This window comes from Budorcas taxicolor, chromosome 13 (assembly GCF_023091745.1).
Source record: "Budorcas taxicolor isolate Tak-1 chromosome 13, Takin1.1, whole genome shotgun sequence".
NCBI lineage: Eukaryota > Metazoa > Chordata > Mammalia > Artiodactyla > Bovidae > Budorcas > Budorcas taxicolor.
This window is the reverse complement of record NC_068922.1, coordinates 25,701,114-25,721,621: the sequence shown is the minus strand read 5'-3', so window position 1 is coordinate 25,721,621 and position 20,508 is coordinate 25,701,114. Positions and strand designations below refer to the sequence as shown.

At 41.1% G+C, this 20,508-nt stretch overlaps 1 protein-coding gene across 1 annotated transcript in view; it reads right to left on the bottom strand.

Annotated features, from left to right (window-relative positions):
• GPR158 (G protein-coupled receptor 158) overlaps positions 1 to 20,045 on the bottom strand; it is a 298,586-nt gene extending 278,541 nt beyond the window's left edge. Inside the window, exon 1 of the mRNA XM_052651252.1 lies at positions 19,144 to 20,045. Within this exon, the coding sequence (XP_052507212.1) occupies positions 19,144 to 20,045 (902 nt within the window). The remainder of the gene's footprint in view (positions 1 to 19,143) is intronic.
• Positions 20,046 to 20,508: the final 463 nt, after the last annotated feature.

Below are 20,508 nucleotides of genomic sequence, written 5' to 3'. Positions count from 1 at the left end.
CTGGCAAGGGTCATATTTGAGATGAATTGGTAGTATAAAGGAGAAGAACTGGTATGAACAAGCAAAATAACCGAACCTATAACAAATAGCAATAGTTCACAGAACAGAATATAATCAATAGATATTTTAATTAATATTCTCAAAGAGAGTTAAGAAAATAAACATACAATTATGGAAAAAAAAAACAATCAGAGCAAGAAACAGTTCATGGAAAGTAAGAGACTGCCAAATGAAAACTAATTTTCCAAAAGGTTAAAAAAAAAATCTTCTAGACTGTAAAGTTAAAAAGAGATGGAAGATGAGAGAAAAGTAAAGAAATACAGGGATCAATCCAGAAAGATGAATGAAAGTGAAAGTAAAAGAAAGATGAATACCTAACTATAGAAGTTCCAGAAAGACAAAATGGATAGCAAAAAGTAGTTTTAAGCCCTTATAAAGGAAAATTACTGAGTGGAAAAGTCTAGAAGGGCCAACTAAGTGGTGAGGTTGATGAATAAAAAGAATCACATCTAAACACATCATCATGAATATTCAGAACCCCAAGGAAAAAGAGAAGATCTTAAAAGTTTCCATGAAGAGAAAAAAAGATTACTTACAAAGATATAATAAATCAGGTTAACATCAAGTTTTTCACCAGCAACAATGAATGCTAAAAAAATATAACCATATCTTTAAAATTCTGAGAGCAAAATGACTTTGAACCTATAATTCTGTATTCAGACTATCAATCATGCATGAAGACAAAGACACTTTCAGACATGGGAAGGCTTAGAAATTTTATCTTATACAGATTCTTTCTGAAAAAGTATTTGAAATTGGGCATTAAGGGGTGGAAAGAAAAGAATTCTTGAAATAAGAGGACTAGCATCCAACACATAGTTGAATCCAAAATTTCAATAATTTGAAAATATTTCCATGATAGTTATTCTGTAGAAGGCCTAAAGCAATTGGTACAAATTCTTACTCCTTGGAAGAAAAGTTATGACCAACCTAGATAGCATATTCAAAAGCAGAGACATTACTTTGCCAACAAAGGTCCATCTAGTCAAGGCTATGGTTTTTCCAGTAGTCATGTATGGATGTGAGAGTTGGACTGTGAAGAAGGCTGAGTGCCAAAGAATTGATGTGTTTGAACTGTGGTGTTGGAGAAGACTCTTGAGAGTCCCTTGGACTCCAAGGAGATCCAGCCAGTCCATTCTGAAGGAGATCAACCCTGGGATTTCTTTGGAAGGAATGATGCTAAAGCTGAAACTCCAGTACTTCGGCCACCTCATGCAAAGAGTTGACTCATTGGAAAATACTTCGATGCTGGGAGGGATTGTGGGCAGGAGGAGAAGGGGACGACAGAGGATGAGATGGCTGGATGGCATCACTGACTCGATGAACGTGAATCTGAGTGAACTCCAGGAGTTGGTGATGGACAGGGAGGCCTGGCGTGCTGCGATTCATGGGGTCGCAGAGTCGGACATGACTGAGCAACTGAACTGAACTGAATGGGACTCCAAGAAGAGTGTCTTCAACATTGTAACAAAAGCAATGTAAATTTTCTTTAACAAACAATGATTGATTAAGAAGTTGGATGATTTTAGAAGCAAGAAAGCATAGGACTCCTTTTTGTTTCTTTAACATGAAAAGGAGAGCATTGGCAACTGCATGGAAAGAAAATAGGTGAAAAGTTTCCACGCATATGTGCCCAAACTAAAGATAACATGATTTTGCACAACTGATCTAAAAAAGGGAGAGAAAATCCATTGGTTCTTGAAATTGGAACATTCTAAAAATGGCATAGATTCGTATATTCACATTTCAACTCTTAGAAGCCATTAATGGACAAAGTATGTTCTGTTTTTTTGTTTGTTTTTACTGCTGTGACAGACTGAAAATGTGATCATCTTGAATTATCTAAAAATGTTGCAATAGGATGAAGAGGGTAAAAAAGAAAACAATAGAAAATACTATTTAAAATTTATGGATAGAAAAATCAAAATAACCAAGAGAAAATTTTTAAATATAATTAATAATATAATAGAGTACAGTAAGAAGAAAATGCAATACAAAGAAGCTGAATCCCACATTTGTCATGTCAGAAAAGCTAATGATGATTTTATTTCCCAAAATTCATAACCCCAGTTTTCCACTGATAGTGCTCTTCATTAGAGATGCACTTCTACCTGTACGTCCTTTCCTATGATGCAAAGTCTTCCTCCTTCAAATTTGTGTCCAAATGTTTATGCTGTCTCCTCTGGCTTTTCCAATCCTACTTCTGTATGTTGTGCCTCTCACTGGCAGTTTCTGAGGCAGCCCCTGACCTGACATCTTAACCCTCACCATGAAAGGCAGTACTGACATATAAGACAATATTGTCACCCTGCTTTTTTAACTTATATGCAGAGTGCATCATGTGAAATGCCAGGCTTGATGAATCACAAGCTGGAATCAAGATTGCCAGGAGAAGTAGCAACAACCTCAGATATACAGATGATAACTACTCAAATGGCAGAAAGTGCAGAGGAACTAAAGAGCCTCTTGATGATGGTGAAAGAAGAGTGAAAAAACTGGCTTAAAAACTCAACATTAAAAAAATGAAGGTCATGGCATCTGGTCCCATCACTTCATGGCAAATAGAAGGGGAGAAGTGGAAGAAGTGACAAATTTTATTTTCTTGGGCTCCAAAATCACTGTGGATGGTTACTGCAGCAATGAAATTAAAAGTCACCTTCTCCTTGGAAGGAAAACTATGACAAACCTAGACAGTGTATTAAAAAGCAGAGACATCACTTTGCTGACAAAGGTCCATATAATCAAAGCTATGGTTTTTCCAGTAGTCATGTACGAATATGAAAGTTGGACCATAAAGAAGGCTAAGCACAGAAGAATTGATGCTAAGGCGAAGCACAGAAGAATTGATGCTTTCAAGTCGTGGTTCTGAGAAGACTTTTGAGAGCTCCTTGGACTGCAGGGAGATAAACCCAGTCAATCCTAAAGGAAATCAACCCTGAATATTCATTGGAAGGACTGATGGAGAAGCTCCATTACTTTGGCCACCTGATGCAAAGAGCCAGCTCTCTGGAAAAGACCCTGATGCTGAAAAAGATTGAAGGCAAAAGTAGAAGGCGGTAGCAGAGGGTGAAATGGTTAGATAGCAACACCGACTCAGTGGACATGAATCCGAGCAAACTCTAGGAGATAATGAAGGACAGAAGAGCCTGACATGCTGCAGTCCATGGGGTCGCAAGGAGTTGGACACAACTTAGGGACTAAACACAACAACAGAAATAAAAGATAACAAAGTAAGTCAGAAAACACCAAATGACAAGATCTGCCAGCCACGAGCTTCAGAGAGGGGGAGACCCACAGGAAGTCTTCCCAGGCATGCTGGTGAAGGAAAAAAAAAAATGCTTTGCCCCTGAGTTCTTCTGCTGTCTGTGTTTAGAGAGGGTCTCACTGTACAATTTTAAGCCAGGGTGCAAGAAAAGCACCCAGCTGGTTTTTACAAGAAGTTCTAGATTTTCATTCTTCAGCCTCCATTACTGGTTAATTATTTCAGTTTATTCATTCACAGCCAAGAATGAAACAACTATAGATAGCTTATTCTTTGGTTGAAATCCTATCAGAGAAGTTGGAAAGCCCAACTATTCCATACTTCCTGAAATAAGCAAGGCACTTTCAAATGGTAGTGAATATGGGAAGTTATGAATTATGGTCCTTACACTTGAAAGACCAGTAGAACTGTTTGAGGAAATAGAATGTTTACATAAAGAGACCAATTACAACAAGAGGCAGCTGCTCTCATGATAGTCCCTGTTTTAAAGGTGAGAAAACAAAGAATAACTCACAATAAAGTGATAGAGAACCAGGATACAGCCTAGTGCTCAGTACCTGAAATCTCCCTGCCTTCATGACCTGCTACTCATCCTACCCCTCCCAGGAGGGTCATCCACAATATTGGAAAGCTTCAGGTACCCAGCATAGCCAGCAGCCAGGTTTTGTGAACCACTAAAACTAAAGTTGCCAAGCATTTACAACTTTCAGTTCTTATTCTTAAAATCTTATAAAAGGAATTATATGCTTCAACCTTATCAAATTCTGTTTACATTTTCCCAAGTTTGTGTTTAAGTACCATCTGATTCTGAATTGTGAGGATTTTGTTTTTGATATAGATTTATCTCCTGCACAGGGTTTGGAGAGGGCCTGGAGAAGGCAATGGCACCCAACTTCAGTACTCTTGCCTGCAAAATCCCATGGGCAGAGGAGCGTGGTAGGCTGCAGCCCATGGGGTTGCTAAGAGTCAGACACCACTGAGCGACTTCACTTTCACTTTTCACTTTCATGCATTGGAGAAGGAAATGGCAACCCACTCCAGTATTCTTGCCTGGAGAATCCCAGGGACAGGGGAGCTTGGTGGGCTGCCGTGTATGGGGTTGAACAGAGTCGGACACGACTGAAGTGACTTAGCAGTAGCAGTGGGAAGGTATTATCAGTCTTTTCAAGTGATCATGATACCCAGCCAAGTTTGGAATCAGTGAATAATGGACGGAAGTTAGCATTTACTTGAGGACTCAGGGTCTTTTTGTCTGTGCCTGTTATTTAAACTACAAGTTCACTGTAGCCACAGCTAACACAAGTGATTGTCACCACTTTCTTGGGTTTCAATATCCTCATGTGTAAAAGTAAAAATAAGTCGGATTACGTGATCTCTAAAATCCTTTTTGGGACTTTTCAGATGACTCTGGTAAAGAATCTGCCTGCAATGCAGGAGACACTGGTTCCATCCCTGAGTCAGGAATATCCCTTGGAGAAGGGAATGGCAACCCACTCCAGTATTCTTGCCTGGGAAATCCCATGGACAGAGGAGTCTGGTGGGCTCCAGTCCATAGGGTCTCAAAAGAGTTAGACATGACTTAACAACTAAACAACAAAATCCTTTTTACTTCTACAAGTCTAATTATTCAAAAAGGAGCTTTCCCAAGATATTTACTAAAACATTGTTCCCTTAAAGAATGCTCCAATTGTTATTTGCCTCTTTCTCAAAAAAGTGGAAAGACAGATTTCTAAATAACTTTCATAGGGCTTAATTATGAGAGCCTTCTCACAAAACTAATTATTAAGTCAGTGCCTGAAACAGCTTTCTCAAAAGTTTGCCTCATCCAGAAAAATAATAATATTCGTCTTTCTTTTCATGAGCCTTGGACTCATCTCTTAACATTCACATCATTCATTGTCATTTCTCTGTAATCAGCACGATATACAGCTGCCATCTGCTCATTTCTTGCCCCTGCAGCTCACATATATTACATGTTTATTGATAGCACAGGAGGAAGTAGTCATGCATCAGTTTGTGCTACGGTACTTTGCACGGTAAAGCCTCAACATTCTTTTCTATCATGTGGTCGTTGTTATTTTTTAAGGTCTCTTTTGATAAGATTCTAGGTCGTGGTGGTGTTCAGTCACTAAGTTGTGTCCGATTCTTTGCGACCCCATGGACTGCAGCAGGTCAGACTTCCCTGTCCTTCGCTATCTCTCGGAGTTTGCTCAAACACATGTCCTTTGAATCATGGATGTGATGTCATCCACACTTTATCCTCTGTCACCCTTTCTCCTGTCCTCAGTGTTTCCCAGCATCAGGTCTAGACATTAATAATGTTAAAAACTCTTCTTTAAATATGTTACCATCTTATATAATGTCTATATGTCACTTATTATTCTAGGAAATTTCGTTTATAATAATTTCAAATTCAACTCTAGTTGAATCAATAAAGTTAAAGCAGAAAAGAGCATTTTAGAGAATTCCTTGGGGATCCAGTTTTAGGGCTCCGAGCTTCCACTGCAGAGTGCCTGGGTTCACTCCCTGATCGGAGCACTAAGATTCTGCAAACCATGCAATGTAGCCAAAAACCAAACAAAAAAATCATTAAAAAAGAGAAAACAGAGCATTTAAAATATATATATTGTAAGCTATTAATATTCCTTTAATGGGATAAGCTCTGCATCAGCCCGATTATAGCTTTGACTTCTTGAGATAAGGCTCTAAAATGCAATCACAATCAACCTTTTTTTATAATGATTAAATCTTCTGGTATTTGATTTCTCACTACTTGCTAGAAAAGAATAATTCAGTTTTATCAGAACTTTGAAAGTGCTCCGTAATAAACAGCTTCATGATAAAGTAAAACGCTGTTCCACAGCATCATAGATTGTTAATTGTTTTTCATTATTTCTTTCATCTCCATTTGTTCCATGTCCCCACTCCTCTCCATCCCCTACTTTTTCTCTCTCTCTTCTCTTGGTCCCCCCAGATTCATACACATACACACACACACACACACATATTTTCTTTTCAAAATGCATCCTTTAATGAGAGATCTCAAACATAAGACATTTAACTATATAAGTAGCAAAACTATGCTTAGCAACAAAATCTGCAGATAATTTGGCCAGATGTTCTTTTTGAGCCTTAATGACATTTAAATATAAATTAATATTCCATTGATTCATCAAAATCTTCCATTTCTTAGTCATACCATTTTCTATATATGCAGTGATCTTATGTTCCAAATAAATAGAAATGTGATCTGACAAACTCATACATGCACACACACACACAAATACATATAGAACTCCTGAAATAAGGATAGCCACAAAATAGCATTTTTATATGTGTTCTCTCTACACCAGCAACTTTCAGCCAGAGGCATTTTTACCCCTTAATGTAATACTTGGCAATGTTTGTAGGCATTTTTGATTGTCACACTGGGCAGGGAGGTTGCTACTGGCATCTTGTGGGTAGAGTCAGGATACTGCTGAACAAGACAGCCCCTACAACGAAGGATTATCTGGCCCCAGGTGTCAGTAGTTCTGAGGCTGAGAAACCCTGCTCTACACAGTGGTCTAATGCTTCAAAGAAGGGGAAAGCCAAATTCGTCATTCCATTCTATGCAACTGATTAGAACAGGAAGAGAAAAAACACACACCTCCATAATTCTATTTAAATCTCTTTAACCAAACTGGTTATATGGCTACACCACAAAGTTTTTCTTTCCACCCTGAAACCTCTAAGCACTTTAGGATGGAAAGACAGGTCTATTCTCAGTTTATAAGTGGCTTTTTATTCTCACTGTCCTAGGCATTTCCCCCAGTATGAGTGAAATACTTTGCCAGATGGTGTAGGAAAGATTTTGATAATCCTTACCACACCTATTCTGAAAATAAAAGTTTCTGCAGCTTCTGGCCCCTAGTTTTGTATGTTTCACATATATTACATGTTTTAGTATAGCTTGTCTTGTTTAACAAAATTATTATGAAGACAAATAGCAATCTAATTGATATGCAGAAGTAAGGTTTAGATTTTTTTTGTTTCTTCATAGGCATATTTTGCTGCATCTTGATAACTTATAGATGATAATAGAACTTTGTAGTTGGAGAGACAATGGAGTTTAATTTCCCATTTTCTAATATCCCAGTTCATCAAATATAAGATGCCGTTGATCATAAGATGCATTATTAAATTCTGTACCACTAAAATAAAGTTTTTGTCAATGGAAAATGACATGCCCATGCCCTCAATCATAAGACACATCTCAATTTGAGTGACATCAGAATGTAGAAACGGACACAGCTGAGCGACTTCCCTTTCACTTTTCACTTTCATGCATTGGAGAAGGAAATGGCAACCCACTCCAGTGTTCTTGCCTGGAGAATCCCAGGGACAGGGGAGCTTAGCGGTGGGCTGCCGTCTATGGGGTTGAACAGAGTTGGACACGACTGAAGTGACTTAGCAGCAGCAGCAGCAGCAGCAGAATCTAGAAAAGGTACATCTTAGACTTGACAAAAATACATTATGCTACAGTACCTTTTCCTCTTTCTGAGAGAAAAGCCATGTGTTGTGTTAGCTTAAGAAATCTTTCCACAGTAATGCAATAAGGCATATACACAATGGATAAAACACATAAATGGTGAGAAAACTAGGGTAAGAAAGTAAACTAAAATCTTACATAATTCTAAGTTCCCTTTTAGGTTATAAGCAAACTGGGAACTTTGCTAATTGAACAAGATTTCTAGATATAAATGGGGTAAAGTTATAACAGATTTTACAATAAAAATTAACTGGATGTCAGTTAATTGTAAGTATCGATTAACTGTAATAGAGACTGCCTTCTTTAATTAAAAGGAAATAGGGATTTTGGGGAAAAATGATCTTGGGGTCAGATCACGTTTAAGCTAACCTCTGTTTTCTCTAAATTCTACCTATAATGAAGGTAATAAAACTAAATGAACCCTGTGATTGCTTTGAGGCAATGTAACCTCCGTTGGTCAGTCATGGTTCCTATATTAAGTTTAGTGTTGTAGAAAATGGGTGGGCTGAGCAAGGAGGTACCTGAGAAAGACTTTTGGTCAAGAACATTAATTTTTCCTAAACTAAGGAAGTATTTTATAGAACAGCCTATCCACCTAAATCTTTTCATAGGTCAAGTGTTAGGAAGAATGACTGACCAGATGAGTTAACTGCCCAAAGTAGAAATACCTAGAAAAGGATTCTTGCTAAAAGCTGAAAAGTAAGATTTAAGGCTAAAAGACCAGCAAAACAAGCCAATGTATATGCCATAGCTGTGCTGGGCAAGGGCCTAATGATGCTATTAGCTGCACAGTCTCCCAAGAATAGCCCCAAGACCAGTGAAATGCCTGTTTGCATGTAGTGGCCATCAAGCTGCCAAAGCTATCAAAATTCCAATGTATTATTTTAGTAATTGCAATTACTTAAGATGGTGGAGGAATAGGACCACAGCCTTGTCTAGTTCAGTGAAACTATGAGCCATGCCGTGTAGGGCCTCCCAAGATGGATGGGTCATGGCAGAGAGATCTGACAAAATGTGGTCCACTGGAGAAGGGAATGGCAAACCACCTCAGTATTCTTGCCTTGAGAACCCCATGAACATGAACAGTATGAAAAGGCAAAAAAGTATGACACTTAAAGATGAACTCCCCAGGACAATAGGTGCCCAGTATGCTACTGGAAACCAGTGGAGAAATAACTCCAGAAAGAATGAAGAGATGGAGCCAAAGCAAAACCAACACCCACCTGTGGATGTGACAGGTGATGGAAGTAAAGTCCGATGCTATAAAGAGCAATTTGCATAGGAACCTGGAATGTTAGGTCCATGAATCAAGGCAGGTCAAACAGGAGATAGCAAGAGTGAACATCGACATTTTAGGAATCAGTGAACTAAAATGGACTACAATAGGTGAATTTAACTCAGATGACCATTATTTCTACTACTGTGGGCAAGAATCCCTTAGAAGAAATGGAGTAGCTATCATAATTAACAAAAGAGTCTGAAATGCAGTACTTGGATGCAATCTCAAAAACAACAGAATGATCTCTGTTTGTTTCCAAGGCAAACCATTCAGTATCACAGTAATCCAAATCTATGTCCTGACCAGTAATGCTGAAGAAGCTGAAGTTGAATAGTTCTATGAAGACCTACAAGACCTTCTAGAACTAACACCAAAAAAGATGCCCTCTTCATTATAAGGGACTGGGATGCGAAAGTAGGAAGGAAGACAAGACATACCTGTAGTACCAGGCAAATTTGGCCTTGGAGTACAAAACGAAGCAGGTCAAAGGCTAACAGAGTTTTGACAAGAGAATGCACTGGTCATAGCAAACACCCTCTTTCAACAACACAAGAGAAGACTCTACACATGGACATCACCAGATGGTCAACACCGAAATCAGATTGATTATATTCTTTGCAGCCAAAGATGGAGAAGCTCTATACAGTCAACAAAAACAAGACCAGGAGCTGACTGTGGCTCAGATCATGAACTCCTCATTGCCAAATTCAGACTTAAAATGAAGAAAGTACGGAAAACCACTAGACCATTCAGGTATGACCTAAATCAAATCCCTTATGATTATACAGTGGAAGTGACAAATAGATTGAAGGGACTAGATCTGATCGAGTGCCTGAAGAACTATGGACGGAGGTCCGTGACATCGTACAGGTGGCAGTGATCAAGACCATCCCTAAGAAAAAGAAATACAAAAAGGCAAAATGGTTGTTTGACAAGGCTTTACAAATAGCTGAGAAAAGAAGGGAAGTGAAAGGCAAAGGAGAAAAGGAAAGATATACCCATGTGAATGCAGAGTTCCAAAGAACACAAGGAGAGGTAAGAAAACCTTTGTCAGTGATCAATGCAAAGAAATAGAGGAAAACAATAGAATGGGGAAGACTAGAGATCTCTTCAAGAAAATTAGAGATACCAAGGGAACACTTCATACAAAGATGAGCACAATAAAGGGCAGAAATGGTATGGACCTAACAGAAGCAGAAGATGTTGATGAGATAGCAAGAATACACGGAAGAACTATACAAAAAAGATCTTCATGACCCAGATAACCATGATTGTGTGATCACTCACCTAGAGCCAGACATCCTGGAATGCAAAGTCAAGTGGGCCTTAGGAAGCATCACTACAAACAAAGCTAGTGGAGGTGATGGAATTCCAGTTGAGCTATTTCAAATCCTAAAAGATGATGCTGTGAAAGTGCTGCACTCAGTATGTCAGCAAATCTGGAAAACTCAGCAGTGGCCACAGGACTGGAAAAGGTCAGTTTGCATTCCAATCCCAAAGAAAGGCAATGCTAAACAATGTTCAAACTACCACACAATTGCACTCGTCTCACACTAGCAAAGTAATGCTCAAAATTCTCCAAGCCAGGTTTCAACAGTATGTGAACCATGAACTTCCAGATGTTCAAGATGGATTTAGAAAAGGCAGAGGAACCAGAGATCAAATTGCCAACATCTGCTGGATCATGGAAAAAGCAAGAGAGTTCCAGAAAAACATCTACTTTTGCTTTATGGACTACACCAAAGCCTTTGACTGTGTGGATCACAACAAACTGTGGAAAATTCTTCAAGAGATGGGAATACCAGATCATCTGACCTGCCTTCTGAGAAATCTGTATGCCAGTCAAGAAGCAACAGTTAGAACTGGACATGGAACAACAGACTGGTTCCAAATCAGGAAAGGAGTACATCAAGGCTGTATATTGTCACCTTGCTTATTTAACGTATATGCAGACTACATCATGAGAAACGCTGGGCTGGATAAAGCACAAGCTGGAATCAAGATTGTCATGAGAAATACCAATAAGCTCAGATACGTAGATGACACCACCCTTATGGCAGAAAGCAAAGAACTAAAGAGCCTCTTGATGAAAGTGAAAGTGAAAGTTCAGTTCAGTCGCTCAGTTGTACGACCCCATGAATTGCAGTACGACTCTTTACAACCCCATGAATTGCAGCACGCCAGGCCTCCCTGTCCATCACCAACTCCTGGAGTTCACCCAAACTCATGTCCATCGAGTCGGTGATGCCATCCAGACATCTCATCCTCTGTCGTCCCCTTCTCCTCCTGCCCCCAACCCCTCCCAGCATCAGAGTCTTTTCCAATGAGTCAACTCTTCGCATGAGGTGGCCAAAGTATTGGAGTTATAGCTTTAACATCAGTCCTTCCAGTGAACGCCCAGGACTGATCTCCTTCAGAATGGACTGGTTGGATCTCCTTGCAGTCCAAGGGACTCTCAAGAGTCTTCTCCAACACCACAGTTCAAAGAGGAGAGTGAAAAAGTTGGCTTAAAACTCAGCATTCAAAAAACTAAAATCATGGCATCTGGTCCCATCACTTCATGGCAGATAAATGGGGAAACAATGGAAACAGTGAGAGACTTTATTTTGGGGGGCTCCAAAATCACTGCAGATGGTGACTGCAGCCATGAAATTAAAAGATGCTTGCTCCTTGGAAGAAAAGCCGTGACCAACCTAGACAGCATATTAAAAAGCAGAGACATCACTTTGCCAACAAAGGTCCGTCTAGTCAAGGCTATGGTTTTTCCAGTAGTCATGTATGGATGTGAGAGTTGGACTATAAAGAAAGCTGAGCGCTGAAGAATTTATGCTTTTGAACTGTGGTGTTGAAGAAGACTCTTGAGAGTCCCTTGGTCTGCAAGGAGATCCAACCAGTCCATCCTAAAGGAAATCAGTCCTGAATATTCATTAGAAGGACTGATGCTGAAGCAGAAACTCCAGTACTTTGGAGTTTCTCCAGTACTACCTGATGCAAAGAACTGACTCATTGGAAAAGGCCCTGGTGCTGGGAAAGATTGAAGGAGGGAGGAGAAGAGGATGACAGAGGATGAGATGATTGGATGGCATCACCTACATGATGGACCTGAGTTTGAACAAGCTCTGGGAGTTGGTGATGGACGGGGAAGCCTGGTGTGCTATAGTCCATGGGGTCACAAAGAGTCGGACAGGACTGAGCAACTGTACTGAACTGAACTGATTTTAGTAATTCTGTTTAAATAACTCTGAACATCAATCCAGAACTGAATAGAGAAAACAAACAAGGCCCTAGTGCTTCTGTACAACCAAGTATGAAATAACACCAACAATATACTTCTTGACATCCCAGTGCATTACATTGTAATCATAAAACAGTGTGTGTTAGAAAAGGGTTGCCTTAAAACCCTGAATGGTGATCAACCAACTGATGCTTTCATGAAGTTGAAAGTAAAATTTGACCTATCTAGCATTTGAGGCTATAAAATCAGTCTTGTGAGAGCATTAGTTCTCTCCCCAGAAGGTAGGCCTAAACTCTTGTCGTTTATTTAAGTCTTGGAAATCCCATTTCTGCTACCAAATGCTGAAGGCATTATAATGGCACGATAATGCTGAACAAATCTAAATAGCCTTCTTTGAAGTTTTAACACCAACTATAAAGGGAAAATCAAAGACAGGTTGTTTTTTAAAGTAAGTAAGGAGCTTCAGGATGCCTCAACATTGATTACTTGGAGAGAAATTACCCACGTATACTGAGCCTCTTGGTTTAGAAATCTGTGCAACAGCTTCTTATTGACTTTAAGTAAATTTCAAGGGATCTTTCAACATCTAGAAACTCAGATCATATTTATTCTTATTTTGAATGGAATTTTCATTTCCCTTAACATATATATATATATATATATTTAATTCAGTGTACAATGAGAGGGCTTTCTTTAAATATCCTATTAGCAAATGACCATGATAAAGTCAAACACTGAACATATGTGAACATGATCTGCATTTAAATGAGCATACAATAACTGGTTTCAGTATTACAATCAAAACTTCAAGAGTTAAAGTGACATATTTAATGTACATACAGTCACAGATCTCTAGATTATAAGGAACCCAACAAGTCACCTAGTACAGCCCCGTTTAATTTACAGAAGAAGAATCAATTAGAAAGGCAACTGCTGATAACTAATAAGGACCTACAGTATAGCACAGGGAGCTCACTCAGTACTCAGTAATGGTATATATGGGGAAAGAATCGAAGAGAGGCTGGATGTATGCATATGTATAACTGGTTCACTTTGCTGTACACCTGAAACTAACATAACATTGTAAATCAACTACAATAATTTTAAAAAGAAAAGACAACTGCTGCCCATAGCAATACAGTAGTCCAGGATGTGGTCCTTTCCTAGGGCCAATATCTCCTTTTTCCAAGGTCAGTATTTCCACCATGATCCACTGTAATTACAAGCCTTCACAATAATTAGGAATGAAACTAAACCATTATATAATTATATATTACTATAAATCATGTGAGTTTAATACACCTAAAATAAGAAAGTGTTCAGCTGAGGACAGTATTTAGGAAGACAGAAGCTATGATACAAAATGTTTACTGAACTTCCTGTGGGATGACAGTTCTTCATTTAGTCTTTACAGAATCCCAAAGGAGATACACTTCACTGTTCACAGTTTAAAGATTGAAACTCAAAAGCCTCAATAACAGAAGTCCATCTAAAAACTCTTTGATCTACTACTGAGGTAGACAACTCTGTGCTGTTCCTGTAGGTTACCCTTTTCACCACTACCAGGACCCAGAAGAGAGACAGGATATGTGTGGCCTAGAGCAAGATGGTCATTTCTCTTGCCCTCTTTTGTTCCAAGCAGAAATCTGTACCAAAATCTCTGATGGAGCTGTGTGGGCATATGTTTGTGAAGGAGAGAAAGTAAAGTAACCCCTCAGGAGTCAGTGACTAAGTGACAACAATGTTCAAATAGCATTTCCACACTATTATGGAAAAATTCAGATCTAACATTCACTTGGTGTCCTCTTCTTCTGCATACTACTCCCCCATCAGTCATCATTTCCACAGGGTACTGCATTTACGTGTATGAACCCTGTTTCCAAAGCCTCATTACCCATTGGATAGGTAGTTTCAAAATTCACAGGACAAGGAGTTACAAAGGTATACGGATGTCATCAAGTCTGTTTTCCGCATTAGTTGTGCAGAAACTGATTTCCAGACAGGTAATACAGCCAGTCTGAGACAAAGCTGGGACTTGAGGCAAAGTTCTCACTCAAGTCTAATCCTCTTCTCCCTATGCAACATACTTGACTATACAATTGGCCAAAAGCACAAATGTCTGTCATGTCTTTGACCAAATATATTAACTATTTCAAGCCAATATCATGTTTTTAACAGCAAGTTGAAAGCAAAATTGGTGATCAAGAACCTAGGGTAGTAGAAAGACAATACAAGCCTCATAGCTAGATAGATCCAAGTTTGATTTAACCTCTTTAATTTACTAACTTGCTGCCTTGGTAAGTTGCTCGGCTTTTCTGAAGTTGTAACTACAAGAATATTGTTGTTTAGTCACTAAGTTATGTCCAACTCTTTGTAACTCCATGGATTGTAGCCCAATAGGGTGGCTCTCTCCATGGGATTTCCCAGCAAGAATACCATTTCCTTCTCCAGGGGATCTTCCCAAGCCAAAGATTGAACCTGCATCTCCTGCATTGGTAGGCGGACTCTTTACCTCTGAGCCATCAGGGAAGCCTACCTGAGAATATTAAGAATTAGATGCAGTAGGATATTTATAAAGCATCTGATCCATAGTAGATGCTCGATATATTGGTTCCCAGTCATTCTAACTCACCCTAAAAGAGCTGTACCACTCTTAACAAATTCCTTTATCCCTTTGGGTCTCAGTTTCCTCCGTTGTACAATGAGAAGAGGGGGGGAAAAGCAAATGAATTCCAAAATCCCTTACAACTCATCAAGTATGAATTAATTCCCAAAGCTTCCTTTACCTTAATTTAAATTCAGCCAACACTAGGTACCTTATATTCATCCTTGGCAATGTTTCTGTGATCTCAAAGATTTGGGATCCAGCTCCATAGTACTTTTAAGTTCCATATGGAAAAATTACTACACAAAACCAAAGGATTTAACTTTAAAGAAAACTCTACAAGGACGTCACAAACCTATGTGATAAATAAATACAATTTAGGGTATATCTTAAGTTGTTACTCTTTTTTTTCTTTTTTTTTTTTTTGCTGGGATAGAAGATGAGAACTTAAGTGTTGATACTATAAGCCTATAACGATAGACTCAGGACCCATTTAGGTAAAGCAACTAATGTCATTTTGGGGGTAAGAGAAAAAGGAAGAGCAATGAAATTCTCTTCCCATGTGAGTCTTATGCTAGACCTTAAAATTTAAGAAATTTGTGTCATTCTGAAGCAGAGGGGAATAAAATTTATTCTGAGGTGTTTTACAGTGATAGGCATTAATATAAGAAGATAGTTGACCATGTTCTCCACAGTGCTTTTGAATTTCATGTTTCAGATTTACATTCTCTTTAAATAATGTATAATTTAAATGCTTGAGTCTTAAAAGCAAGACCTGGGGAAATATTAACTGAAATTAAATGAAAACCTTAACTGCAAAGTTTCTCCTCTTCTCTTCCATGAGGAAAGCATTATCAGTAGATCTTTTTGTTGTTGTTGTTGTTGTTGTTGTTGTTGTTGTTATAGAGAAGGCATTTTGCACATATTGGGTTGGCCAAAAAGTTCGTTAACATTGTATGGAAAACCCCAAACAGTTTGGCCAACCCAATTACACTCTATAGGTTCAAAATATATTTAAAATAATGATTAGAGCTCCCAGTCATGGTTTCCCAAAAATTCATTTGGGGTTTATCCTGTTACCATACCTGTACAATATTATTCACTTATAAAATTTTAGAATACACATCTTAGATGATAAAACATCAATAGCATCAAAACTTTTGCCTTTTATTAGTATGAAGAGACAGAAAAGGCCCATTGAAATTTTCTGAAATGTGTGAAATACTGTGATTTTTTTTTTAATCAAGAGCTGTGTTATATGGGCTAAATTTTTGGTTCTAAAAGGTGACAGAGAATAAACTATGTTCTTCAATATAAGTTGTGTGCAGAAGTCCAGAGAGGTCCATATACTTTAGGCATGCTGCTGCTGCTGCTGCTAAGTCACTTCAGTCGTGTCCGACTCTGTGCGACCCCATAGACGGCAGCCCACCAGGCTCCCCCGTCCCTGGGATTCTCCAGGCAAGAACACTGGAGTGGCTTGTACGTTAGGCATACATATACATATGTAGCAAGCATAGTGTGAACCAGAGGCAAGAAGGCCTAGATCCTGTTTCTGCTGTTGTTAAAAACTTGATGTGTGATTTTTGGACAAGTTACTTCACCTTTCTTATCTGTCTCTTTATGAAACAGGAGGGACCATCTGATCTCTCCCAAGATTTCTTCCTGTTTCTATAAGCTGTGTGAATCCTCGATATGGTACCTGAGTGGCACAGGACATGCGGCAAAAGTACTCACAGGAAAGCACTTACTCTGTTCTTCATGCATGCTACTAGGAAGAGCCAGATTCTGTAGAGACCCAGACACTAAAGGGCCTGGCTTTGTGCCTTGGTTGAAGAACACCATCCGTGACTATGAAGGCACTTAAAGAGACTCAGCCAGAGGAAACAAACTATTTTCTGAACATAGTCCAAAAACTCGGTAGGGTCATGTGAACCCTCACGACCTCAGACCCCTTGTGTCCTCAGCCTTTTATCTTGACTAGCAGAAAGGCCTGAGTTCATTTAGACAATGAATGCTTTCTGAGCCTTACGAGAAACAGTTCTGAGAATAAATGGACTCATCCCCAGTTCCACTTTTGATCCTTGAAAATACATGTATTTTTATGCATCAGCTACAATATACATGGCACTCCTAGGACACCTTTATGAGACAGTTTAGCACAGTGATTAAAAGTATAAAATGAGCTCACATCCTGCCTCTGCTACTATTTAACTGCTGCATGATCTTGGGAAAGAAGCTTCAGGTTCTGTTTTTGTAAAATTGGGAAACTAATAAAACCTAACTCTTAAGGTTGTTGTGAGGATTAATCAAGATAATACATGCAAAGCAGAGCACAGAGCCTAGTATAAAGTATATATTAGTAAGATGGGTGGATAGATGGATAATATAGATAGATACATGAATACATAGATGGATCTTTCAATCCTGGGAGCTAGGACTCCCTGAAAAGGCTTATGTGAAGGCCGAAAGCAATTTTTTGGCAATGAATGGCATCTACTGATCTTTCCTCTTCTGAGCAAGCAATATAGCAAATACTCAAACCTGGGATCAGCTCTGACTAATAGGATCCTGCAGAAATTAGGAGGAAATAAGATTATCCTTAAAGTAGGAAAGAGTTATGCTGGTTTAAGACAAGATCCTTGAAAGAGAGAAACAAAAAATTTAATGTGGTCATACAATGTCAGAGAAAAGGGGTTATTTTTCATTCATGTCATCTCAAGTGTTGCCAGCATTAGCAGCTACAGAATTTTATAACTGGGTGTCTCCCTAGAGACTGTCTATCGCTAGTTTACCTCCCTTACTTGATAAATAAGTAGCTGAGGGCCAAAGAGATCAAGCAGATTTCTTGAGGTCATTCAGCAGTAAATGACAGTGCCAAGACAAGTAAGTGTTCTGACTCCTCCCATTCACCCACCCATTACTTCCCGTGGTGTCTTTCACCAGGTTATCATTCTTTTATGTGCCAGCAAGGCATTAAAACACATACAAGGGCCTCACTTTTGCCCAGTTTCCCAAAAAGTACAGAAGCAACCTTTACCCCCAAAACCTTCTTCCCATTGGGAATGGGGAAGGGTCCCAGTTAATCTATGGCCCTCTCCCAGCCCCTCTTTGGAATCCTTTCTGTTCCTCACGTTCACTCTTAAGGGCTACTTCTAAAAGTTCTTCACCCCAAAGATCAGGCACAGCCCAGGGCGCAAATTACCCCCTGCTAATTTGCACATTCTCATTTTCCCACAAATGCAGAACTACAGAACTATTAAGTCTCCTCTGAGTTCCCTGACTGAATTCAATGAGAACTGATCCCTCCCTTCCTAGGCTAATTCCATCAGGTTCATTTATAAAGGGTGAGCACCTGAAGAGCCAGAGAACCCTCGAAGTTGCTCAGTCGTGTCCGACTCTTCGCGATCCCATGGACTGTAGCCTACCAGGCTTCTCCGTCCATGGGATTTTCCAGGCAAGAGTACTGGAGTGGGTTGCCATTTCCTTCTCCAAGAGAACGCTTAGGTGTGCCTAAACAAGAGGAAGAGCGGACCAGGGAATCGGAGATGGATTGGGGGAAGGAGGGAGATGAGTAGAAGGAGCACACAGAGCAAATTGCAAAGTCTGGATCTGGGAGACAGCTATGCTGCTGAAACTGACTCACTGCTGAGGGTACAGAACTGCCGCGGGATTGACTGTTTTCATCATGCGCTCTGGTAACTGACTAACAACAGACTGACGCCCCAAACTGCACACGTAGGAGGAAGCAGGCGGAGGCTATCCCGAAGTTGCAGAAAAAAACGAACTTTCTTCCTGCTTCCTTCTCTAGTCTCATTAGACGTTCACCAGTTTGCGCCTGGCTAGCATGCCCTGAGCTCGCCAGGTTTCTGTGCATCACCCCTAACGGGGAGCCCCCCTCCCTGCTCTCCCGGGGGTTAGAGAGAAACAGGGCATCTCTCCTTGCAGGGAAACTGATTTGAGAGAAAAGCTTTCGTTGAGCGTCTGAAGCTGACAAACGCGGGGCGCTTCTTGTCCTTAAGCATTTGCGGCTGCTGGGGTGTCCCTCAGCCCAGGTCTGGGCTTTGAGGGTGGGAGGCGTAAGGGTCACAGCCAAGTGTTCCTTCTCCACACTCACAGCCACGCGCGAAACCGGAAGGAAGGTTTTGCCTTTTATCTTTTTACCCCGCCCTACCTGAATTCCGGGACCAGGTTAGGCTGCAACCCGTAGAAAGCAGCGGAGAGAGTGACCAACCACCCAGGCTTGTAACTGCCATTCTCGCACTCCAGGTAAGGCGGAGACCACTTGACATGGCTCTTGTCCCCGCTCAGCCCGTCCCTGCGCCGCCAGCTATGGCCCAGGCCCCGTGGCCCCTGATTGGAGCCGCGACGGTGTGAGTGAGTCCTCCACTTGCGCCGGAGGCCGTGGAACCACTCGGTCTCCAGCGTGGCGTTGGCCAGGTGGTGTGCTGAGGAGGACAGATCCTGGAGCAGGATGCGACTCTCCTCGCGCGTGGCCTGGAGGAAGACCTGCGGGGCCGGGGCGGACAGCGACTCGGTGCTGAAGGTGATGGCCGCCCGGGAGATGCTGGGTTCACCCTCTAGGAGGCTCCGCACCAGCGCTTGATACCACTCCAAGTCGTCCTGCAAGTTCTGCTCCCGCGACTTATTGCTCTGCAGCATCATGTTGAGGAAGTTGGTGGCGTGTGTCAGCGTGTCCAGCGCCCCGTGCAGTGAGGGATGGGAACTGGCTAGGGCAGGCGACTTCCCCGGCAGGCCCGCCAACTCGTAGCGGCTGGAGCAGTTGGCTCGCTTCAGCTTGTGGGAGTCCCCGGTGTAGAGGTAAGAGGCCACGTCCATGGGCACCTCCTCGGCGAGTTTCTGCGCCAAGATGGTGCCGTCGGTGGAGCGGCTCCAGGGAGCAGAGGGGTCTGAGGCAGAGGCTCGAGCCGGCTGCTGGGCGTGCTGCTTCGCCCTCAGGGTCCTCTCTCGAGGGGAATCCGGCCGACTTGGAGCTTCGCGGCTGGCACCAATAGCTCCCAATCCGAAATGAACAAGCAGAAGGCAGGAGAGGAAGGGATAAGCCATGACTCCCATCTGCCTCACAGAGCGGAGAGGAGGTAACGGGAGGAGTCACTTTTTAAATTGTAGTCGTCAGTCTGTCAGCCGTAAGACTTTGCTAGGGGTCTTCCCCCTTCTCCAGCAGGCATCCAGTACAAAAGGACTTTGAAATAGGTATGTTCCGAAATATGCCCGGCTGACTAAGCTACCGTCACAGGAAATCAAATCACCTGTGGCAACGCCGGCTGCTCCCGCTCCACAATGGGTCGGCTCAGGATTACGCACCTCGCAGCCTTGAACCGAACAGGTTACATCCCCTTTTGCAGCCGGCAGCTATAGTTAGCCTGCTTACGTCTTTCCTTCCACCGCCGCTCTCATTGAGGTGTGTTCAAGAGCTGCTGCTGCTGCCGCCGCGGCCGCCGAAGACGCTGCTCCATCATCTCACCCGTGGCAGGTCGTTCCCGCCTCCTGGCTCTGGCTCCTCCTTGTTCGCTTCGCC